This window comes from Colias eurytheme, chromosome 16 (assembly GCF_061535395.1).
Source record: "Colias eurytheme isolate Ceu_HAF_F1 chromosome 16, ilColEury1 Martin Lab GWU primary, whole genome shotgun sequence".
In the NCBI taxonomy this organism is placed as follows: domain Eukaryota; kingdom Metazoa; phylum Arthropoda; class Insecta; order Lepidoptera; family Pieridae; genus Colias; species Colias eurytheme.
The window spans coordinates 4,412,662-4,439,841 of record NC_142995.1 but is presented as its reverse complement, the minus strand read 5'-3'; the positions used below and the strand labels follow the sequence as shown (position 1 = coordinate 4,439,841).

The 27,180-nt window shown below is 32.6% G+C and overlaps 1 protein-coding gene across 3 annotated transcripts; it reads left to right on the top strand.

The window, feature by feature from the left end:
* Window positions 1-246: 246 nt before the first annotated feature.
* LOC149901731 (angiogenic factor with G patch and FHA domains 1) lies at window positions 247-27,180 on the top strand. Of its 3 annotated transcripts, XM_090110980.1 has the most exons (11): window positions 247-629; window positions 711-1,022; window positions 1,433-1,579; window positions 1,822-1,869; window positions 1,953-2,157; window positions 2,725-2,891; window positions 3,254-3,382; window positions 3,845-3,950; window positions 4,467-4,671; window positions 5,516-5,615; window positions 26,942-27,180. In XM_090110980.1, the coding sequence occupies exons 1-11, from the start codon at window positions 447-449 to the stop codon at window positions 27,107-27,109; spliced, it is 1,770 nt and encodes a 589-aa protein (XP_089967106.1). In that variant the 5' UTR covers window positions 247-446; the 3' UTR covers window positions 27,110-27,180. The 3 variants fall into 3 exon arrangements, with proteins under 3 accessions (XP_089967106.1, XP_089967107.1, XP_089967108.1); XM_090110981.1 differs by lacking the exon at window positions 1,822-1,869; XM_090110982.1 differs by lacking the exon at window positions 1,953-2,157 and having other exon boundaries at window positions 1,822-1,897.

Here is a 27,180-nt window from a genome sequence, read left to right as displayed (position 1 = left end):
GGCAGTTCCATATGATCGTTGTTCAGAGGACATTTTAACATAGACAATACAATCCTTCATAGGCGTGAAGCTGTCAAAAAGCAAATAATCTAATGGACAGAGTATAACTTGTACAGTTTACGGCTTTTTCTTCATTTTCATTTCTTGTTTTTCTACTTTTTCTTTTCTGGCAATACCTTTACTTGCCACAATGACATATTATAATGTCAATTGTCATTTGTCAAAATAAATGAATTTATTTTGCAGTGATGTCCAATTATTTAAAATTTTAGAATTACCAATTTTTCATTTAATTAAGTGATATAATACAATTTTTAAAAGCTCTTTAAAATTTAATTTTAATTCACACGTGTACTTTATTTATAAAAATATAATTTACTATATTTTTTATTAACTTTATCCGGCAAACAAAATAAAGAAAATTTGAAGAAGTGTAAGTACTGAGAATGGAAATTCAGAAACAAAAGCATGAAAACGCGAAGCCTCAGAGATGTGTATATAGCGAAAGGAAACTTCGGCGCTCATTAAAATACAGGCCCGATATACACAAACTAATTTTAAAACTTAAACTATGCTTGTCAAAGAAAAATATACTCATAAAAAAGCTCAAAAAACAGCTCCTACAAACGGTAAGTTAATACATACATAAATTTAATCTTGAAATTGTTACTTAGTGGCCTTTGAAAAAAATTGTTTGTAAAATATTTCAGACCAATGAGAAACCAAAACACACATTGAAAACCTGTGAAGTATCTACTCAAACAGATAAACATGAAGAAAAAGGACAGCAAAATAATATTTCTACTGACAATACTAAGTCGAATTCCAATGGAGCAATTGTAACTGATAAAGAAAGTCAGACGAAAGATTCAGGTTGGGAGTTAAATGAAGCTGATGGCCAGAAAAGTATAGCAGATCAAGTCAAAGAAGTTGCTCAATCTGCTATGCAAGAATCAGGGATGGTGTATGTAGAATCCGCTGGAATGTACTATGATTATAAGACTGGATATTACTACAATCCAGTAAGTACTAACAAATTACTATTTATAAAATATTATCCTAATGCTTTGATTCCAATGCTAAAGCGCGACTGAATGGTCACCGATCAACTGTTTAGTCGATTATATGCACACTTCAATATGTTGCAATACACAATGCGCGTGCGATCAATACCTGTTCAACTTTTTAATCAAAAGCGAATTGATACAGCTTTTTGCCTTTTTTATCAATCAACTATCGAGTTGACAGTATGAGCGCGTTCATATATTGCTATATTCTTATGAGACTTGATAAAATAGTTGTTCAACTTAAAGTTGTATGTATGCGCTAGCCCTTGTTATATGGCATCATTCAACAACTGTCTTGAATGATAATCATCCTGGTATTTCTGAAAGCATGAGTCATTTCTGATTATGAGTCTATTTTTTTTCAGGAACTTGGACTTTATTATCACACAGACACTAGCTGCTATTATTATTATTCAGAAGAAAAGAAGTCATTTGTATTTCACTCCTATCCAGATAGAAGTGCTGAAGTTCCTGTCCAGAAAGAACACAAGAAATCTAAGAAAAATAAAAGGGTATACTTTATTTTTATATTTGAAATAGGATTACTGTTTACTTATTATAATAGGATTTATTTTTATTTCAAAACTTCACACATGTTGTATAAACTATGTTTACAATTTACCTAGATGAAATAGATAGGTATAATATGAAATGGTTCCAAAGGATCATTTTGATTTGCAATATATTATCTCATTTATATTCTCTTAAGTCAGCAAAATACATTAATTTAAAACATAATTGTTTTTGTTTTCAGGTCAGCAAATCCGATGATATAGAAAACCTGACGAAAAATCTCTCTCAGGTTTCACTCCGAGGCTTCACAGCCTTAGGTAAATAGAATAGTAAAAGTTTCTCCGAAATACCAACATTGCCATTGTATTACAGGATGAGGAACCTAAACCGAAACGGAGGAAAAAAGATCGAAAAAAGGAAGAAATTGTTGAAAATAGTGATTCGAAATCTGATAAAGGTGTTAATGAAAATGATGAAGTTGTTGAAAAAATTGAGTTAGAAGACGGGGAGTGCAGCGAGTCAAGTGAATCGGAGAGTGATGACGATGGCAATAGTACAGCTACAGCGTCTGATGATGGTAAATTAAATTGGGAATGGGTGCTTGTTTTTATATATATAAGTGACAAAATGATTAGACTGTGCAGATTGTGTGAAAGTGTATTGTCGTGTTTAAAAATTGTATCGTTATTACATAGATTAGTGAAAATATCCTCACTTTAGAGGTTGCAGAAACCATATTAAGGGCAGTTATTAGTTAATCCATAGGATGCTCATTATTAATTTCAATTGCTTAGGAAGTAATCTAGCTAAATGTATCAAAAGGGGGGGATATGCATAAATGTTGTAAATATACGAAAATGATTAGTTTACAGTTATTAAAAAAATAAACTTGTGTATTCTTTTTAAATAGATTTAGATAAAAATCTTGTACAGCATGTCAAATCTAAAGCCTTCTCAACCGATAGAAAATGTCCCAAAAACACGCTTCACGTTATTATAGAATCTCTCTATTATATATATTATATGCCTGAATTGAACAATCAAAATTGGAACATGATAAACCCTGATTTGACTAATTTGCCTAAAAAAATCCTGTCACAAACAAAGATAATTGACTTCGATTCACTAATAATTTCGTTCTCAGAATCGGTCGCAAAACATCACCCGCCGTGCATGCGAATCATAGTGCGAGAGACGACGTTACCGAAGCTAAAAGTCGGTAGTTTGTTCCTAATCACTAAAGATGGCGGCACTATAGGCAGGGAGGGCGACCATCATGCTGTTGTGTTGCGGGACCAAAATGTATCGAGGGTAAGTTTTTTTATGATTAATTGATCGATTTTAAGTTAATTTTTGTTTAATTTAGAGACATTTATTTTCAAAGAATTTTTTTGGAGTTTTATACTGGAGAATCAAATATGTTTGTTTAAAAAATAAGCACTTCTAACACGCTTATTCCCATGTATGTTCGTGTGTAAACTCCTTTACAGTCGATTTTTGATCCATTTTAAACAGACAGACCTAATTTAATACTTTGTGCACTTATCAAATTTATGAGCTTTAATTATTATTATTAGAGCGTGATTTTTAGTTCTTTTTAAAGTCTTTTGCATTATTTTATCTTAAACTATAGTTCACTAAAATACAAAATAACACTAAACATTGTATAACAGAATCACTTGGACATCAAATACGACATGAACAAGCAAATATATGCGGCTGTGGACCTCGGATCGAAGAATGGATCAGTTTTGAACGGAGTTAGAATGTCGCAAAGTCAAGAAACCAGTGAACCGATGGAGGTAAATATTATAGAGATTGAATATTGGCGTCATGTTCATTTCTGTTGAAGCACGTTAAATTATAATTTTATTTTGTTTTGCTATTCCGTATTCAGTATTATTATTGCTATTTAAAAAAAAATCACTACCTATTATTTATTCAAAATTAATTATTATTTTAATGTTAAGGTACCTACGATTCTAATGACAATTGAATACTTACCTACTTGATTTGTTAACATCACAAATAATATTCTGTCATTAGAAAGTGAGAAATATATGGTCTTACTACAAAACAATTTAAACACAGTCTAACTTTCGAAACCAGATTAAAGAGAACCCGCGCTTAAAGTTAAACTCTGTCTTGAGTTTTTTGTGGCAAGACAGATAATAATATTTTGCCTCATACTCTTTACGAGAACTAGTCAAATATTTTGTTTTAAGTTTTATAACATTTCTGTAAATAATATCTATTTTTCACAGATAGTACATGGCAGTACACTACAGTTGGGGGAAACCAAACTGCTCTGTCACATACACCCTGGCACAGATACATGTGGTCACTGTGAGCCTGGACTTATTATGGAAAGTGAGTATTTTTATACACTATGAAATACCTATATTTTCAACCAACTTCAAAATAAATAAATTTATAAAATATTCTATTTCTAAAACAATTAAGACTAATAGACTAATCTGAAAAGATTAGTCTATTAGTCTTTTCAGAAATTCATAAAAAATCTATTTTATTGACCTAATTTTACTAGACTAAACTAAAAATAAAATTTCTGAATGTATTTAGTATTTACTAAATAATGTTTCAGATAAAGTAACTAAATATTATCTTCTGTTCTATGTCATACGATATAAAAAAAGATTTAGAAATTCATATAAAAAATCACATTTTCCTAAATTAAAATTTTAAATTAATCTATTTTATTTATTTATTTATTTATTTATAACTCTTTATTGCACAAACTAAAATATGACAAAAATATTTTACAGTATCCCCCAATGTAAATTTAAATCCAAAAAGATGTTCTCAATCATATTTTTTTACTATTAAAATCAATAGAAATTCTTTATAATATTTATCCACCAACAGCCCAAGAGAAAGAGAAAATAGCGTACACACGAACGTGCAGCGTCAAAAAGCAACACGAGCTCGAATTGGCGCGACTCAAGAACAAATACGCGCCAAAATTACTGGAAATTGATGAAATTTCATATAAGGATAGAGCTCAAGCGAGAAGGGATAAAGTGGGATCTTCCCATCACGCTGAGAAGACGCAGAGCAGTGATATTAATACGTGAGTCAATTTTTTAAACAATGGAAAATTTCAATTATAAGTTATTATTAATAATTTAGTTATAAGTGGAGTAACTAACACGACTTTCTTTTATATATATAGATATAGATATTGAGTTATTTTTCTAAAGAATATAAAAATTAGATCAGGCGCTCGCTTTGCCTTTTTAGTTAAATGACGCGGGTTCAATCCCCGTCTCTTAATAGATTTTTTTCTATTAAAAAAAAATATATATATTTTTAAAGCATTCAAATGCTTTTAGCATTCAGATGCTAAATATCCGAATATTGAGTTTCAATTTATTTTTGCCAATTTTATCCAAATTCAACCAGCTGTTAATTAACGAGAAATTTAAAAATAGCAGTCTGAATCTTATTTTTATAGGTTCCATCATCCATTAAAACATCGTTTAGGGTTTATAATGTGTATTAGCATAATGATTTTTTTATAATTATCAGTTTTTCATCCCAAGAATATCATCTCACTTGCACATTGTATGCTGTCTCACTCACACTTATGATACAATCCACGTCAAAAATGTAATCGTCGTCGTTAAAATGTAGAAGCCCTTCTGGCTAACATTGAGAGACACCACACAAAAAAAACACGTGTGGCACTCGGGGACTGCCGCGGTAAAGCTATTGCATGCTATGCCTTCAAGCCACACCTCCGAGTCCGTCGGAGTGGGGAGCGTGAGGTTTTTTCGTTACGGAATTTCTCGATTCGGTCCCCGCGCTCAAGGCCCGCGATAGAAGCTATGCAATAGCTTAAAAACTTATGATATAGCATCCAAATCCTACTTTCACGATTTGTCTTCTATTTATCATGTACACTTTTATAACAGGTTCATAACACCAGAAAACAAGGGTTTCAAGCTATTGGAGAAGATGGGCTGGAATAAAGGCGAAGGTCTAGGAAAGGACAACCAAGGGGAAAGGGAACCGGTATGTTTAGATATAAAATATATAAAAAAAAAAACTGTTTGAAGATATTTCATTGAATAACGTTTAACTGTCATTAGAAAAATTAGTCGCGATAAACTTTCTTATTAATAATTGAAATCCGTCTATGTCGAGTTATCATTTCTTTTCTATATATTGTATTTAATTATACACTCAAGCAAAATTAATGCAGAGGCAAGAGAACTGATGGTCTGCCATATAATTTAGACATTCAAACAACTCTATTGTTACTTAGGTACAATCTCAATTCATTTTCGCTCACTTAATAAAATAAGGGAACCGTATAAAAAGATAATTAATAGAACCTCCGAAAGACGGACACAGATACATACTAAACATACGAAACTACAAAAAACAATGCAATGAAGTCCTCCATCAAAACACGACAGTCGTGTAAAGCCAACGATGTGAATTATTATTTCTCCATTACCGTTTGACGTGACTAATTAGTCCGTCCGAGGGATATATTTAAGGTGCCCGCAAAAAATGGCAACAAAAAGACAAAAGGTAATCTTGATTCGGAGCCGCTTAATTTGGGTGCAATAATTTGCATCTCCTACTGTCTTGAGCGTTAAGGCGACATCGCTTCGTGTCGCACGATGTTAAGGAACAGTGTGCTTCTAGAATGTTCTAGATGTGGGAATGTTCTATTCGTTTTACGAATTATGTTCGTCCGTTTCAGTGTTACTTTCAGAGTTGAGGCGTTTTTTCTTCCGTGATTTAATTAGGTACAAATTGGCGTGCTTTAGCAGAATGTGGTATTTTAATGACTTGATAAATCATATTTATCTTGGTATATTGAATAAAATATCATAGGTTATCTAAATAAACATAAATATTACGATATACCCAAGTTCTAACTTCTTAGCGATACAACCATGATCGAATTTTTTCTCAAGCTCTTTAGCCGTTGCGGGCGCGCTGATGTGACGCCTTAAGCCCATTTAATTACGTCTAATCTCAGTCACTTCGACCACGTATCGGATCGTTTATGCGCGCCATTAAATATTTTACATTCATTAACGCGAAATCATTTTTCAATGATTGTTTTATAAGTACAACGATTATTTTATCTTTAACGGCGAGACCCTAAAAGGGGTTTTTTATTCATTTTCGGTAATAACAGGCAGTCTGTAGGTCAAGCGGGCGTGGGCCTACCTGGTCATTTAAAACAATTTGCTTACTTTTTTTGTCCGCGATTCGTATTAGGCTCGGGCGAATGACGGCTCGCCATTAACTTGCGGCCAGACGGTGACGTTCGGGACTCGCTGACTATATAATTATTGCGAGAGCTATAGAGCTATGCTATAGGTTGTACGGCTGCGGGAATTACAAGCCATCAGGCGAAGCATGACCAAAATACAATACTTCGGCTACCAATGTATAGCCGCTCTTGACGGGTCGGAATTGACAAGCGAACTTTCAAGGTCAAATGAAGAAGTATGGAGGCACGTGAAATGTATTAATGCACTCAAAGTTTGTCTGGAAAATAAATAGATTCACGTATAGCTATCTGGTGGTAGTATTACTGTCGGTCATAGAGACAGGGAACGTTACGCTTTTCTCATTACCGATATTACTACATTAAATAAAAAGTTTCATCAAACTGTTCATAGATTATGATTGTATTGGTTCGTATGCATTGTATATCGATACTTTTCGAAGCAGGAAACATGCCTAATCGCCGAATTATAACATTATGTAACGTTATAAATCAAACTCCAAAATAATAATTTACTCTGTCTCGCCTGTAACATACGCAAACCAGTATTTCATATAAAACAATTATACCTAAAATATACGGCGAAGACAACGATAATAATCAGTCATTTGTCCCAGTATATTAATGTGTTTCAAAAGTAAACTTTGGGTGGGTTCGGCTCGCGCAGAAATACATTTTCTCACCGTGTGTTTGCATTGTCTGTCATCAATCATCCTATAAGGATTTTGGATAATGAAATACTTTGCGTAGAGCACGGCAAGCAATACTGGGCTGGGTATTTATGGATGTGTTTGTTTTGACGAGATCGGAATTGCCTTCGTTTTAACTTGACTGCCCAAATTATGGGCTTGGGAGTTTCTTCAGCCCACTGTTACTTTATAATTAGTGTGGAAATGATTTATATTCTGTGACTATACATAAATTATTGTGTAGATTTGCATAAGGCACTATTCTCTTTGCTGATATACTTTTCGATTTGTATAAAGATTCAAAACTATTAATATGTACAACAATTGTCAGTATAAGTCGCGGCTCACGACATATTTTTTCTTCTATGAAACCGTTGCGAAGCGTAGGCGGTGGTAGGTGGTATAGTTAATGTTCAAAATGGCAACGGCTCATAAAATATGGAACAATTAGTTCTTATTATTCCCATTTCTTATTACGTAAAGTTTTATATACGTTTAAATGTTATAAAAAAGAGTGTTTTATTTTAATATGCGCAGACGCAACCTGATCCTTTGTCATTTATATCGCTCAACATATCATCCCTTAATGTCCTTGACAGCAGATGAATGCAAATTGCTTTTATAATGTTCCCTTAAATTATATTTAATGCTAATTTTTATGTTTGCAACAAAAAATATTAATGTTATGACTCCTATGGTTAATTTCATATACTGTGTTGTGCGAACACAATTAATTCTTTGATTTTATGATTGTTTATGCATTTATTACTTGATTTATGGTGGCCGTTTGTGGTTTTATATTCCGAATTGTGTTCGTTTTTCCTTTTATGTATTAGCATTTAGCATTTTTTGTTTGATTACGACCAGCATATATATTTCTAAAAACACTATCTTGCGCAGCTTTTTTGCGAAATGACGCCTTTCACATTGCTAACCAATTTTGACATACTAAATGTGAAATAGAAAATGATTAAAATTCCCAAATAAACTATCAATAATAGAAATTCCTCAAGAGTCAAGGCATGTAATTAGTAAGAATAAATTGGATAATAATAGCCATAGAGTAAATAAAGCCCCGGCTCCGGACCGTTATATTTACCGAAGCGATTTAGTCATTTGTCGTGTGTCAGGCAACATTGTAGCCGATCACGTTTTGCACTTCATATTTCATCGTCCGACCAGATAATACTACGCTTGTCAAACTTTACAACACCTCACGCACCGATGGAGTATTTGTGAAAAAATGTACGTACAAAAAGCGGTCGGTGTTTGTAAATGCATTCCCCGTTAGTAACGATGTAAACGGCGCTTATTTTTATGGTGAATTTTTTGCTGGCAATTACTCGAAATCGCTGTTTTAGTGGTAGTTTTTAGTCTAGTTTCTAAGGATCGCAGTCATTATAGTCTCGGCTTATGAGTGATATAAGAATGCATCCATGTCTAATTAAGAACGTAAAAAGTATTCTTTTTTATCTATTTCAATTGTATAACATGAGAATATATTTTTCATGTGAATAATTCAGAAAGCGTATTTTCTACAATTATAATAAATATATGTACCTCTATGAAAAACACATAATCATATTTCTTCATTTCATCATGGTTTTATGTATGGTATGTATGGTATGTCCAGCAGTATATTAAACTGGAAATCAATTAAAGCAAATTTTCACTTCCTATAGACCTTCCAGTTCAAGGAATTCCAACTGTTTTCCTGTATACGTTTTCCTTTGAACTCATTCAATACCGAGTAGTTTTTACTTCAATCTTCGCAAGGTTATAAGAAATCGAACTCACATCTATGCATGTTGAGAATCGCCGGACCAGACGTCCGCGATAAAACCATAATATGCATTAAGTTACTTGTGCACAATATAAGTAAATTATTCTAGAGATTAGATGACGGAGGTATAACCCGAGACACGTGTTTTAGCGCTTGCGGTTGCATCAGACATTCTTTGTGAGATCGAATTAAGATAAAAACTCGCATATAGTAATATATTACTTTTATTAGACTTCGGGCCTTATGCGGATCCGTTTATCTAAAAGTATTACACGTCGCCATTTATGCTGTATAGATAAAACATTTAAGTACTTGCATGAAATGAATGTCAAAATAATGGTTAAATGTAACTAACTGCAGTTATTCTTTGCAATGGAAATGCAAATTTCTGCGTTTTAGAAAGGATTCCAGTCATAAATATTCGGTTCCTTTGTTAGAGAATGATTCTACGTAAAAAAAATCTCGAGAAGGTTATCATTAACTTCATATTTCAATTAAAAAAATTAATTTTTCTATCCTCACGTATAAAGTAAGTACGTTAGGGTTTATAATTTTGATGACAGCATTCTCTTTTTTCGTTGTAAAAATTTTCAACACATCTTTTAAAGGACCTATTTCATTACGGTGGTGAATGTGTATAAATGTCGCTTCAAGTTAGGAGATTCAAAAGCCCTTGCCCACTCATAAAAAGTCCAAATTACCTACTTCAAACTATTGAGGCCAAGTCCCATGCACATTTGACGAGTTTCTTTACAAGTGACGACTCGAAATCTCGATATGCGCTGGCCCTTAACCCGTCTGCATGTTACTTGTCATGCACTTTTGCATGTCGCGATGAGTTTGCACACTCGGCGTTATATAATTGACACGATGCGACACCGACACGACAGCTCCGATATTGGATTTTGTAGGAGATAGTTGTGCGATAGATCGGTATATTTTGGTGGATAGGGTTTGGCTATATGTATAGAGATAGGTAATGTGGTAACTGTCTGGATTAGAGTATGACTTGGATTGGAATAAGTATGATGATATTATTGTTTAGTAGATGCATAAATTTTTGTATCGTGTTGTATAGTGCTAAATTGAAATGTCTTAGAATGAAAACCTATCACTAAGTTCTACACATAAAAATTGTATAGAATAGTGACTTCTAAGTGAGTTCTACATATTTTCTAACATCAATAACGTATGCAAATTCAGTGTATTAAGGTACTACAATTATTTATTTTTCTTTTTTTAAAGCAAATACGCAAATGCAATATACCAAGGATGCCATCGTTCGTACATACATTCATACCACATGAAACGATTTATTAAAGACTACATTTATCCTATAACTTGCTTCCATCGCAATTTACGATGATGACGTATTATGTGGCTTTTCTAAAGTCTAAATTATATTATGCATCCGCACGACCGCTCTTATCGTAAACTTTATGTACGAATATATTATATGCGACTGTGTAATGAATCTAAAAGTATCTAGTATCCTTTGATTGCGGCTCTGATAAATAAAGTTTCTTACTTTCTCACTAGAATTTTCCGTCTTTATTGTATCGTTATTTATCATTTTATCCTACTATAAACTGGGCTGGGCATCACAGAATTCTCACAATGTTAAATATCTAGTTACTATCTAACCTAACCTAAACCAGTGCTGGTAAAGCAAATTAGCTTTATATTGTTTTCATTTTTTTGTATTCTTTCGCAAAAGAATTCCCTCACAAGTCGTGTCCTCTTAAGGGTTGTGCAGTCTGTCGCCTCGGTCGCGCAAACAACTGCAAGTGTTGTGTCAACAGCACGGACACTCGCTTGGCGTTAATGTGTTTGGAGTCAGTACTCTGGCTAAATTATATATCACCTGTATGTGAATGGGGGAATGATTTTTATATGGGCTAGCTGTAATTATTATGATGTACCTGCTTTTGAATAATTTAAATGTTTAATTGATGATTTGGAAGCAACTAGGCACACACAGAGTTTCATGCTGTCTCTTCTGTGTGGATCCTTTGATTCAAAAGTGCTTCTTTAAAAATAAATCAAGAGTCAAGTATATGCAATACATATAAATTTTTTATTTAAATGTAGAGCAACTAGACACTATTAATTATTATTTATAAAAACCGTTTATTGAAATTTATAAATTTTATGTTAGGTATGGTAAGGATACGTGGAAAATTTTAATTCATAGCATAGTGAACTATAATTTTCCATATACATAGTATAATTGGCTCGATTAATAACTAATTGACTTATTGACTCGCACAATCGATAAATAACAGGTAGGAACTGTGATGTTATAGGAAGTAATCATAGTTACAATGGAAACGCAATCCAACATTAATTTAGCTTTGTCATAGATGTACAGTATTAAATAATACATATCTGGTAATAACCATCAACGGAATAATTACAAAAATATTTTTAAAGCAGTCCACCATCATCATAACTAGCTTTCCCGCCCACGGTTTCGCCGGCGTTGTCAAACGAAAACCCGCATGACCCGTACCCGTTGGATTTCGGGGATAAAACATATCCAAAGTCCTTTATCAGGTTTTTAACTATATTCGTACCAATATTATATAAGTAGAGATTTATAAATGTTTATCCTTAATAATAAAACTAAATAACTCAAACTTTATTATAACGTGGTATGTGAGTAAGAGTCTTTTCCACGAAATCCTAGAGGAAGTTAGAACAAATACCGACAAACACACGTGTCACCATATTCAGTTCCTTTATTACCTCTTTGATATTATATGTTATATACTAGTTTATATACGTGTTTATTTGATGACTAAAAATTAAACCTTATAACCGTCTCCATCTACATATATTAATTTCATCGAGACAAAGATTGAAAATGAAAAACTCATTGCACGTAGGATTCATTGTTTTCAGTATAAACATTTGCAATCATATTTAGAAAAATAAAATACAGTTTAAAATACACACTGAGTTCATTGTTTATTTAAAACTGTAAAATAATTGTAGATACGTATGTAATTTCTCATATAGGTACTCGTAACACAATGAATTTTGTAAAAACAAAATGCTGAAAGCCACCCACCTCTATGTTCCGTCGTATACTTCGAATACCTATAAATTGTGAATGTTCTCCTGTATCCATACAGTAAAGAATTCCAAACGATATTTTTTACTATGCAATAATTATAGGCACAAAGTACAGGTCGGCGAGTCTCAGATTTTGCATGTCCCATTTAATTACTCACGACACATACTACAGGATATATAATTCCGCCAGGCCGTGTAATGTTTCGCCTGTTATGTTCTATTAGATGTGTACCATTAAGTAATGAGTTCATGATCGTGAGATGAAATTTCATACACGGTGCGTTCGTACGCACCTTGCATGGAGTTTTTTTTTCTCGGCTGACCAACGCAACGGCGTCATGTGGTGTGTTACATTGTAACGTAAATTATTAAAATATTTCGTTATAGAATAATCTAGAGATGAGTGTGAGATGAACTAAGTTGTTTAATGTTCAGATCTAAATGAAACAATTGACAAATTGTAGATCATAATCTTACCTACATTTTGTCTGGTTTTGATAATAATTGAATTTCGATAAAATTTAGTAGAGCTCATTTAATTAAAAAATTAATTAATTTTGTAAAAATTTAAATGAAAGTGGTAAAACAGGGGATACACTTTATTACGGGGACCTCTACAACACCAAGAGCACAAACTCTAGGGCGGAAAATTAATAAGTATTATAAAATCCTCTAATCGACCCGATTTAAATTCATAAAATAGTTTAAATTAAGATAGCAAAATATAAAAATTAAAATTAAAATGTATCCATACTAATATTATAAATGCGAAAGTAACTCTGTCTGTCTATCTGTTACTCAATCACGCCTGAACTACTGAACCAATTTGCATGAAATTTGGTATAGATATATTTTGATACCCGAGAAAGGACATAGGATAGGTTTTATCCCGGAAATCCTACGGGAACGGGTTTTTCTCTGAAAACGCGGGCGAAGCCGCGGGCGGAAAGCTAGTAATATTATAAAATAATGGTTATGAAATCGCTGTCATTTCAGAATCAAGCAAGCATACCTTCATTTTATGGACACATACCTAGATTTTAACAAGCACTTAACCCCTTTACTGTGTGTTGTTCAAACCACGTTTATGATGTGTACTTGCGTAAAAAATCTTTTCACAAAATGTTTAGTTAAATATTAAAATTATACCCATGTATGATAAAATTCTATTTAGATATGGAAAGTTCCAGTGTAGTCCTGACTCTGAATTACCTTAAAAACTTTTTAAAATGTGCTTGAATTTTGTTCACTGTACTGAAAGTACTACTAGGATAAAACATTTATGAATATCACATATTCGTTTATAATATCATCAATACATCCGTCTATCTACTAGTAATTAGTATACTAATAAAACATTATATGAGCCTAATTTTATCTACTATGATCTATCTCAATACGTGACGTGCGAACCCTAACCTACCACCACTATACGATTGCGTATATAATATACATAATATCTACGTGGTAACTTTATACAGGGTGTCCCACTGTTGGTATACTAAGCTCAATTTAGGTTATAGTTTTGCATACGCTGAGTACGTAAAAAATACTTAAAAAATTCCAGACGCATTTTTTTTCAAATAGATGAAATCTTAAAACTCTATGTGTAAACCCATAGCAAGCAACCCGCCCATTTTTGCCACTAGCACGTGAGCTATCGTTTAATATTATGTTTTCATAGACAAAATGCTCACATTAGTAAAGCGGTATATGCCATCTGCGCGAAGCTAGAGAAGAAAACATGGTTTTTCAGAAAATAAAATAACAAAATTTTTTTGATGTAATTTTGTTGTTTAAGTATTTTTTACGTGATCAGTGTATGCAAAACTACAAGTCCCTTCGCGCTTAGTATACCAATAGTGGGACACCCTGTATATTAGTATTCTATATTTCTAATTTCTTCATAAACTTGCATTATGAAGGAAATAGTAGAAGGTAGGTTACTGTTGAAGCCAAAAAACATAATTTTGAGCATTCTTTCACCAGCAGAGTTAAGTTATTTCTGAGTTGAATCTGAATGCTATCTATAGGTACGGATATTTTCGATTATGTTGTAGATAACCTGGGTCAACCTGGTAAAGCCTGGGCAGAAAACATGAGAATTACGTAGTCCCTAATCCAAATTAAACTTACACGCTAGATATATGATATGTTCACAAACAGCACAATGATGCCGACTTGCCGCATCTCGCATACGTCACGTTTCGTCGGTTAGGAATAATAACAATGCTTAGATAAAATCTGGCTCTCGACAATTGTCGACATAAAGTAAGTATTAGTTGAGTGCAGTCGTATGCAAGCTCTTCAGTTAATGAACTTATGTGAATAGTATGGCAAATGTGTTTGTTACATTATAGAGGGTATGTCGCGACTTGAGATCTGTTTAAGTGTACTGTCTAGGACGGTTTGGAATATGTTAAGGTCTGCGAATGCGTTTGTTTGTCTGTTCGGATGGGAGTAAATTTATAATGTAGTGATATTTGTTAACAAAATTGAATGTAGAGACTATTTGAATCATACTTTTAGTTGTCTTAGGGTGCTTTTCTACTAATAATGTGCGAAGATGTGATTGTAAGTAACCAATAGGTAGTATCGCTTCAAACGCTATAAAATACGTTTCAAACGTACTTTAAACTAAATGAAGCGACATGATTGGTTATTTACAAACACATTCCTCTACACATCCTCGCACATTATTGGTGGAAAAAGCACCCTTAAGTTTGTTAAAAATATTGTGTCCTGTTTATCTAAAGTGGATTTTAAAATTCCTTTAGCATTTTTATTCTCGACTCGATAAAACTCCCCCATACATAAAGAAAAAAAAATTAGTTTGATACCAAAGTACGATTTAAAAATCTTCATCATTAGAGTTTTTTAATCATTTACTTATAAGCTTTTTAACATTTTCATCAAAAGGATAAAATTTTATTGCCAACACTTATTTTAAAAAAGGAAAGAATAGCTTGTTTGTAAGTACGTTTTAAGACAACCAGTCAAAATATCAAGGATTTGAAAATAATTTTGCGAAAAAATTAACATTATTCCTGAGAGATGAGCAACGAAGGCTGAGTCTGGCAAACAGTAATTATTTAATATTGATATAACTGATATCATGGCTATCATAAAAAGTTAACAATTTGTTCAAAGTAGGTAACACTTTTCAAATGGTGACATGACCGCAAACATATGTTGTAATATGCTAAATGATGCCTAGCGACGCTAAATAGCCAACGACTGTACCTACGTGGTCTCCGCTGCCCCATACAAATTACACGTGCCAAAATTCACATAAACCCGATACAACATTGTGCTAAAAAATATACAATGTTGCCGAATGGGCAGATAGCTGGACCTTTATATATGAAAAGCGGACGCGCTGTCTTTTATTTTTTTATAATAAAAGCGAGTCCCATCCCACGCCCGCTGACAATAAACTTTATTTTGGGACTTCAAAATGCAAGTCTTAAAATTTTGCGCATTTTTTCCTTTTACTGAAACTGCACAACCGGTTCAGAGAGAATAAAATGAAAAGGTAAATCTTGAACAAATGCTTTCATCAATCCAGCTTTGACTTCATTTCGGTTTGATGTTATTAAGACGTGTATTATAAATGTGGTATACATTAATATTGCTTATATCTGATATTGTGATGTTTTATAAGGCTGCCTTTATATTGCTTTGGGTAATAAATGAAAATATTTTTTATAATTTTGCATATCACCTTGAATTAATTAAGGGATTTAAACGTTCATATTTTTCGGCGAAATGCGGTTTTAAAACATTTTTGTAGTTATTGATAAAAATTCGTATTTCTGTCCATGGATCAACTGCCTTAATGTTAATGGTCAAACATTTTAAAAACACATAAAAAATTGAGAGCAACGATTTAATGGTTTTTAATTATCTTTTATTAATCACCAATGTATTGATTAGTTGCTAATTACGGCGACCTTTTGCGATACATAAATTATAGTATTTTATTATAAGTGCTTCATTCGAATTAAAAGCAGTTATGATGTGCACAAATGTGACCTATCTTAAGATGAGGAATTTACGTAGCAGTAATTATATGTATCTACAAAGTAGCCGATGGATATTTGTAAATATCAAATAAAACGTGATCGTTCGATTAATAATATTCAATAGATAGGTACGGAAATTTATTTTTTTATAGTGTTGTGCAGGTGGAAATCTGCCCAGAGGCAAAGCAATGTACGTAGCCGATACACTTCTCATTGTAATTACATAGCATGCCTACATAATGCTAACCTGCATTTATAAATAACATTTTTATTTCAAGTAATATTTGAGCGCAATTTAGTTCAATTATGCAGACTTTAGCAACATATGTCCACATTTTTAATTCTACTCCAATTAATAAAATGTCAATTTTAATCAATATTAAAAACGTATTTAAAACAAAACGAGTTAACAAACCACTTCAATATAGAACTCGACTATTCGTAACTACCAGATCACGATGTTTAAATTCGTAAAATTTTATTTGCTCGTTCAATAAAAATATTCCTCTGGCAGTTAAATAATAACAAAAGGCTTATAAAAGCGCGAACGCAGACGGACATTTAAAAATTCATGTATTTTCAAGTTCACCTTGGCTCGTATTGCAGATAAAGAGCCCGCTACAGCATTAACGACCTTTTCAGTGTAATCTCATACAGATATTTTCTATAAACCCGCCCGCGCAACTCATTTTACATTTAATTTATGAATGAATAGTATAAAAACATTGTCATATTACACATTTTACATTACATTACATTTCACGTTTTTGTCGTGAACTTTACGTGTTTTAGCGCGTTATCTGCGCTTTAAACGTGCAAAATATTGTCACGATGTACTCGAATTGAATTTTTACGATTGGTTTTTATCGATATTACATTCGTATGGATAAACACGGGACACGATGCGTAACCGATTCAAAAAGAGCGGTCTCGTATCATCGACTTATCTATTCCTTAAACGACTGTTATTTATGCGAATAAAATACCAATTTTATTGCGAATGAGTGGATACAATATCAGTATTATATGAATTTAATAAGGTTGCTCATTTTGTTTTGATTTTAATTTTGAGAAATATGTTTTAGAATAATTGGAGATCAAAGAAACAATACACAGTTTTCATTTGGTCTGTTAGCCATCGTCATCTACCATTTTCAGTCCAAAACGGCTCGGAAGGTTTTGCATTTACAATATAAGTAGGGCAGGTTTTTCCCCTACAATGCTTTTGTATCTTGTAAGATTACAATGACTGCAAGCGTAGATTAAGCTTATTTTTTTTTCAAGTATAAAACGTTAATGACTTTTTAAATTTCTTAAATATTTATATGTCAACCATTCATAGCTTCTCATTATGTCATAATTTATCAACCGTACGCAGCTAAAACGCGTTTATATTTTCACCTAGAACGTTCAAGTAGACTGTAGTCGTTTGTATTCCATATAACGCAATACATTTATAGTATCTAATTATGTGTGCTAGCTATACGTCAAGTCTGGTTACATAAAAAAGGAAAATCAATTTTACTACAAGCGTCGCGTCGGTGCAATCAAGGCGAGCTTTGCATGTCGGTCATACGAATGTTACAGGTATACAGAGAAATCATGAATTTTAGAATTTGGTCCAAGTTATGAAACAGTTTATGGAATATTGAAGTTTTGTAAAAATACTGAACCTTTTTGGATTGTAGGTGGAATCGATAAGTGGAGGAATATATTCTTAATTAATAAAGTTGATTTTTTGATTTGTTAACATGCATTTTGTCTTTTTAGACAGGCATTTCCCGTATAATTTTAGACGTTATTTATTTGACCTCTTCGTTTTTATAACAAAAATAACGTTTATAAAATTTATATCATAAATATCATTATTCCTTATATAAATTAATCATTAAAATGATAAAGTATATTATTGAAGTGAAGATATTATCGAATTTGAAGCAGCGCAGCTACTTTTCCGAAAGCTCCGGGAGGAATATGTTTGCAAACATGTTTGTTTTAGCTTTTTCAAAATTCATTGTTACATTAGTCTTTTATACTTTTTAACATTGTTTAGAATTTTTCGAAAACATCAGTTTTAGCTCATTCACTGCAACTTTACAGTTTGCATTAAATCGTGGCTACCGCTCGTAAGGCGCCGGGCAAAAGATTAACAATTTGTATGCAGATGCATATACGCCACGCGATTCTAACTTTACTGTCACCTTCTTGCTGAATAGATTTGATTTTATTCACAAGTACGGACGTTTTACGCGTAGATCATAAGTATTATAAAAATAACTTACGCATATAAATTAATTTTTCATGTAATGTAATGCGTAGATTTTATGATACTCTCATTAAGGACCGAAAATTATTGCTATAAATATATTGAGTAGCATAATCATGTTTTTTGTATTATTAATAATATGTCCCCGAAGTTGAAAATAGAGTCATAAAAAGGAGAGGTAATCATAATACATATTTATGCATAATACTCTACTATAAGACCGCTAGAGCAAGGCACGCTTGGAAAGATTATTCCGAAAATGAGCTTTTAAATTGGTTTCGAATAGGTACAAATTATTATGAAGATTTTATTTCTATTTTCTAATGTTGCGATTAAATATTGTTTTGAGTTAAAATCATACATGGCAATTCTACTGCTTATTATTTTAATGAATATGCTAATTTAATATAAAATAAACTTAAAAGTTACGTTACCACTTACCACTTTCATAAATAAGTGGTTTTATTGAAATAACTACGTGTACAGTATGGAAAGGAGAGGATAATTTCTTCAAATAAATATGCTAATATGACAAGCAATAACTAGTTATAATGAGTAGTTATCATTTAATACCTGTTTCAATTCTTGTTTGTAATATAAAACTTATAATATTATTTTCACTCATAAAGGACTTAGGGAGTCTTGCCATATTTTACCGAATGTACCACGGGGAGTGCGCCGAGGAACTTTTTGACCTTATTCCGGCAGCTCAATTCCACCATCGCACATCCCGCCACAAAAACCTATTCCATCCTCACCACCTGGATGGTTGGCGCAGCACAACAGTACGTTTCAACCGTAGCTTTCTTCCACGGACATGTAAGCTTTGGAACAATCTATCATCAGCTGTGTTCCCGAGGAACTATGACTTGGGGACTTTTAAGAAAAGAACATATCAGTTTCTCAAAGGCCGAAAGCAAGCCGCCTCTTAATTCACGGACAGCTCCTCCCATCTCTTTGTTCCGTTTTTATCCCATCCCATTCCCCTCTTTGGTAGGCAACACTCACAACTTACGTTGTGGACGTCTATGGGCGACGCACTTCGCTATTAACATCAGGCATTGCGTCTGCTCGTTTGCCCTCCAATAATATAAAAAAAAAAAAAAAATAAAAAAAATAAAGATTTATTTTCAGGTACTAATTTTATGAACAGCATTAAATAATAATATTGATTTGCGAAAGTTATGATAAGTTTTCCAAATACATTTCAAAATTTATCAATATAAATAACCATCGGGTGCGATTGACTTGCTTTGAAAGCTAAGTATATATACGGTATTTCGAATAAAAACCGACATTTAATAAAACTACGTTATAACCCCCATGATGTTTTTTTTTTAATTTTTAATTTAACATTTAACGAAAAGCATCCGCTTTTGTTAATTGTAGAATATTTAAATATGTATATCAAAAATTCAAAAATTTTTGATAATTTATAATATTTAAAATAAAAACTCAGTCATTTATATGTAAATCACGAACAAAAATCGCCGCGGATGTTGTTTAAAATAAATAGTAAACGTTATTCATACTGAGAAACGATTATTTCGAAGGCGATCGTACATGGGACAGGCCATTTTTGAAATCTTATTAGTCATGAATTCCTATGACTCGGTCACGAAACCGCCGCATGGTAATTTGTCGCAATTATATTTGTATTTCTGAGTATTTACGGAAACTGTGTCCAATTCATTAAAAAGATAATTGTTGGAAAGCCTCCGAAGTATTCCACAGTCCACTAAAAGGTAGTTAAATGTCTAGACTTCACCGGTTGAGCGCGGAGGCCTCTTAGCAGACGTTTTAATCGTTCATGAAAGCTATATGAGGGATTGCTTTATTACCATAATAATAAATGTGGATATAATAATAATTAATACATTTAATGAGTACTTGATTTATTATGTTTAAATGAAAGGATTATGGATATGAACGTTTAATATTTTCTCAAATATTAAACGTTCAACAATACAAGCAGTGCTTTAAGTTTGATAATTATTATGACTTACATTTTAATTATGTTTTTCAATGAAAATATTCAGTGGAATAAAGACCCGCCTGCTCTCACATTTTTAGAAGTCGGTTAATAGATAAATGAAATGCTTTTCTTTCTGTTTGAAAAAATCCTACTTGATTATAAAAGCCAGTACCGCTATTCTTTAAAGCTCTTCATAAAATAGTTTTACGCTTATGAAATTGTGTTTCCTTGCGTCCTGCGGTATATAGTATAGTCTATGGACTATAGGTGCATCAGCTTATTATGACGGTTTTTGTCGCAAACGATGCATCAGCTATCTAAACTGCATCGCGCCTTACGTAGCGCCTGCGCAGCCATTCGCACACCACGCAAAAAATACCCATAATGCCAAAACAATAAACGCAGTAAAATGTTTGCTTTATAGTCCCTTTTTGTTGTAATGTGAACGCAAAATGAAGCGATAACTTTAAGCACCATTAAACATTACTTGTACGTAGATAGGTCGATGGTAAGAAATTCACTGTATTTTTAAAGGAGTGTGTTTAAGTTTTTTGCTAACAAATCAATACATATAATAAAATTCTAGAAAAGTGGTGTCTGTACAATGAAAATATGTAAAAAAAAATTAGCAGGGGTTATTACTAAATCGATCCCAAACCCAAAACTGTCGTTAAAAAAATTTTTGTCTGTTTGTCTGTTTGTCTGTTTGTCTGTTTGTCTGTTTGTCTGTATGTTTGAACACGCTAATCTCAGAAACGGCTTATCCGATTTAAATGCGGTTTTCACTAATATATTGTGGTAAGCTTCATTTAACATTTAGTGTTTATTTCATGTCAATCGGTTCATAAATAAAAAAGTTATGACCATTTAAGTAATCACAGCGAACATTTGCTAAGGCATTCTATACATGAATTACTTTATTACGTAAATTATACGCTAAAGTTATTCCTTGACATGTCCAGATGATCATATCGAAAGTTCCCAAGCGTGGGGGGGGTGGTTATGCTGAGGGGGTAGTAGGGGGGGGTCAAAGGAACTTTATTTAGATTTTTGCTCATAAGTCTAAAACCTGCACGAATAGCATTATGGTTACTTCTAGGTAAATTTTCTATATAAAAGGTCTTTGAAATTATGTCGTAGGTATTATATTTTTAACCCCCGACGCAAAAAGAGGGGTGTTATGTCCGCTATGTGTGTATTGCGTGTCTGTCTGTGCCACCGTAGCTCGCTAACGGGTAAGTAATACGAATTAGATGCGTTTTTTTGTTACATTAGTTGTTTATTATATTATTTAGGGGTAAGTGGGAATGAAAAAAACGAATGTTAGTTGTTAATGTAGGTTGTAGGTTATACCCAAGTGATATATCAAATGAAAATAGACGACATGTCAGAAACAATTAGTCAATTTTTATCAAAATCGGTTCATCCATTTATTTGATATAGGGGTAAAAGTGGGAATAAATAAATGAATTTTATCAAATATACTCAAGTGACGTATCTAATAAAAGACATGACGTGTAAAGTACAATAAGACATATTTTATCAAAATTGGTTCATCCATTTATTGGATAAAAGTGGCAATAAAAGTTGTCAAATATACCTAAGTGGCATATCAAATGAAAGGGCATGACCTGACGTGAGAAGTATAATGAGGCATAGGTATTTAATCAAAATCGGTTCATCCATTTATTTGTATAGTAGAGGGGTAGAAGTGGGAATGAAAAAAACGAATGTTGTCTGTTATACCCAAGTGATATATCAAATGAAAAAAGACGACCTGTCAGTAACAACAAGTTAAATTATATCAAAATCGGTTCATCAATTTATTTGATATAGGGGTTATAGTGGGAATAAATAAATAAATTTTATCAAATATACTCAAGTGACGTATCTAATGAAAGACATGACGTGTAAAGTACAATAAGACATAATATTTTATCAAAATTGGTTCATCCATTTATTGGATATAATATGTAGGTATAAAAGTGGGAATAAAAGTTGTCGAATATACCCAAGTGGCATATCAAATGAAAGGGCATGACCTGACGTGAGAAGTATAATGAGGCATATTTAATCAAAATCGGTTCATCCAATAATTATATGTAGGGCAAAAGTGGGAATGAGAAAAACGAATGCTGTCTGTTATACCCAAGTGATATATCAAATGAAAAAGACGACCTGTCAGAAACAATTAAGTAGTCCAATGTTATCAAAATCGGTTCATCCATTTATTTGATATAGGGGTAAAAGTGGTAATAAATAAATAAATATCAAATAAACTCAAGTGACTTAAGTATCTAATGAAAGACATGACGTGTAAAGTACAATAAGACATATTTTATCAAAATTGGTTCATCCATTTATTGGATATAGGTATAAAAGTGGGAATAAAAGTTGTCAAATAATATACCCAAGTGGCATATCAAATGAAAGGGCATGACCTGACGTGAGAAGTATGATGAGGCATATTCAATCAAAATCGGTTCATCCATTTATTGATTTATAGCGGTAAAAGTGGGAATGAATAATCGAATGTGGTCAAAGTAATCAAGCGGCATATCAAATGACGTGTGAATTACAATTAGTCATGTTTTATCAAAATTGGTTAATCTGTTTATTACATATAGGGCACCTTGGGGTGATAGTGGGGATACTGTATAATCCAAATGGAGTACCAAACGAAAGGATATGACATGTACATAATATATAGGTATGATTAGACATGGTTTAGAATTTAGATCAAAATCGGTTCTGCCATTTACTAGGGGTGAAAGGGAAAAGTTGAAAGTCTGTGAAAGTAGAAGGAATATGGGAGCGGGAGAATAACCACATCCTGGAAATTTTGAACTCTTCTGTACCTAAGTTTTATAGCTCAGTTTAGTAATAAATTTTACTAACAGTTCTTTTGTGTTATTATTTATTTTATTTCTTAACTTTATAATAATGTGTAAGTTCAACGCGGACGAAGTCGCGGGCACAGCTAGTATTTAATAAGCCTTTATTGCTATGCTCGTGGCATTTTCCTTTTGAAATTTAACGAAAGGAATAATTTATTTAATTAAACTGTTGACAAACTATACAGGAACTACACGCTTGTATGTATCCTTATAAATAAATTGGTAAATTGCTGAGCATTTCAAAACATCTCTAGCCGACTGATAAACAACGTACGATATGCTTCTATAGTTTAATAGCTGCTTATTTTCTTCGTGCATTTTATTATTAAATATAATAGTGTAATTTGTATGTATGGCAGTCTTGTATGCACATGCTGCATCTACGGCGAAATCGCTTCGAACGAGCTCCATCAGCGACCGTATTCGTAATTTGTATAGGAATGAACATCGTGTCGCGGTAATTTATCTTTACTGACCGAGCCAAGATCTCAATCATGTTACAATACACTCATATTGAGTTAATAACTGTGTACAGTCTGGTACGAGAGGGTTCTTAGGTTTTTTGTTTGGTGGATATGCTCGTAGAAGCAATTCGTCTCGAAAATATTCAGTAAAAGCAGATGATGTGGTGGGTTTATAGATTTTTATTATTGCAAAGGCCGATTACTAGGGGCCTTAGACAAAGTAACAATTAAAAAACGATAACGAAGTTAGAAAAGGCAAAAATGTATGGGATTGACATACGCCGCGTTAGATCACGTGGTCTATCTAATGTCAATCCCATACATTTTTCCTTTTCTAACTTTGTTATCGTTTTTTAATTGTTACTTTGTTTAAGGCCCATTTCACAGAAAGTTCTGCTGCCTCTGTTGTACGCTTTCCTCGAATTTATAAATTCATATAATTTCTGGGTGGAAAATGGAAAAAAGGAAGCTTTTTAATTGTCTTAAGTCTTAATGTCCAACGTCGGCATTCGTATAAACAAAATGTAGGTATAATTTTAAGGACTATCAAAATAAAGAGCACGGATGGTTCTCATTTATCCACCGTTCATGGTAATTTATTAAAAGTTGCAATTAAAAACATTTTTTATGACGTGTAGGTATGACGGTGCCACTGCTTTAGGGTGCCAATTTTGGAGATTTTTATTGCATTATTTTACGTATAAATTCAAGAAACTGGGTGTCGGGTTACAGAATATTATACATAGGTACTCATTTTAAGATTAATACCTGTAAATATGTACGTATATAGTCATTAGTGGTATTCAGAATGATACATGTTGTGTAGTTTTAAGTAGAGTCGGGTCAAAGATTTATTATATCGATAAAAATGTGTAAAAATGTATATTCAAGTTCAAAAATAAATATTTAACAAATTAATTTTTAAATATTTTTACAGAATTAGTACCTAGATAAGTAGCAAGTTGAGTTAGGAAGGCGTATGAACGAGACACCTGGTTTAGATATTCTTATTAAATATTTCAAGCAAGTTCGCAATAAATTAGAATTAAGTCATATACAAAATCTTCAAATTTTCAAATGTGCCACACATTAAACAAACTTATTATTCACATCAGCAAAATAAGCTATAAATTAGGATTAAATACTTCTAAAGTACTACACGTGTTGACGACGCGACGGAATGACTCGTGAGGCTAGGTGGCATTGGATGCGCCATACATGGTGTTGTTTTTATCTACTACATTGACCCCATGGATCACCATGCCGCGACGCGATTGGGACAGGAAATCTGGACTTCCGTCCGTCTAGAACGTTCGTAAAACCGACTAGACAATGAACTCCTAATAACAATGCGGCTGTCCGTCTGTCGTTGTATATAATTGATGCGTACGTACCGCTTATGGTCTAGTGCTTTCTGCAGTTTTTACTCGAGACATGATATGGCGAACATTTATAATGTGCTCGTCCCGTTTCGTGATTCATGCCTAGACACGTCTCGGGCATTAGGTGCCATTTTAAACACCCCGTATAATACAACTATGGTAACTTTTATATTGTGCGTTTATTGCCAAAGTCCAAAATTATGTATGCTAAAGTTCTTGAGATGACAACATTCACTCACAACAATGTATGTACTGAAATTGATTAATTAAATGTCAAGTAAGAATTTATTTCGTCACGTGGCGTAACGAACTTTAAATGTGAAACTTTTTTAATTAAAATTCCGTAATAAGCGTATTTAAATTAATATCTTTTGAGCTATTTTTGTAGCCTCTTTATGTTTTTATAACATAAGGTTTTAATAATTCAATGTTATTTTCATAATTGAAAATTAAAATCATAAAGTTCTGTATAATATTACTTATTAATAAACTAGTTGAGAAAAAGTTTGAATAACAATGTCTAAGCATCTTTTTCATTTGTTATTGGTTATTAGTTATTACCCTAACAACCTTATTTGGAATACTAGAAACTTTCTAATAAAAAACTGTCTAGCCATTCCTCAGTTTACCAAAACAAATATATCATTTTATAGTAATATTGATAGCATTGGAATATTTATACATTAAGTTGAACGCTCGTCTGTATATTAAACCAAATTAATGTTGGGTAGCACAAGCGACATGCTTTTAAAATAGGTTAATGATTTTTGATACTAAAGAATGACATTACAGGTTCAGCTAAAAGCCACTAGTCACGGCCCAACGAGCGTTATCCTTACATGAATGGTTTTTGCTCAAAATGGATAATTATTATACTGTTACTTTCTAGAGTTTGTGTTTGTAGAACAGGTTCAGTAGTCGTTAATTTTTCTGTTCGACTGTTGATGCGTGAAGTTCGATAATTTTATGCTAACGACGTATAAATTAAGTGAAATAATTATCCCATGAACTGTGTGGATCGAATTATAGGTAAGCTGCAGTTTATCCAGCTAGGATATGCGATATAAATTGTATACAATGGCTGTAGTGTCGGTTTTTACACGCTGTTTTGAACTTATAGTTTCGATGTAGGACTATGTATTTGCGAAGACCGTTCAACTATTTTTTGTGACCTTTTAGTAATGTACGTTTTTGTTGGTGATTTGTGAGTGAGTGGTATTTCGTAAATAATGTATTGTATTGTTAATATTCTGAAACCATTATAAAAAATCTCATAGCAGTACAAAAATACGTATAGGTACAATGTTGATATTAGTTTTTTTTTAATAATATTTTTTTAATAAAACAATACAGCTAAGTAAAGACATTGAAAAATTTTCCTTATGCATCAATGATAGAGCAAAACGTGTGGTATATATTTTTTATTCACAGAGGATGAATCAGTCGATTTCTTGTTTGTACCGCATCATACCCACTGACATAAATTTTAATACATTACACATTTAAATAAAATACTTTCTTCCACAGATACCGCTCGTGAGCAACGAAGGCAAGGCTGGTCTCGGTACGGTACCAGTGCCCGAAGCACCCATAGGCAACCTCGGATCAGCAACATTACGACTTGCAGCAAGAACCAAAATGTTGCAACCACCGGCTAAAGCGTTTCAAAACGAACCTGATGAAGATTCTGAATAATTATTATATAAATGTAAATAAATGTAAAATAGATTGCCGGTTTTGTTCAAAATTGATGTACCTACAGGTTG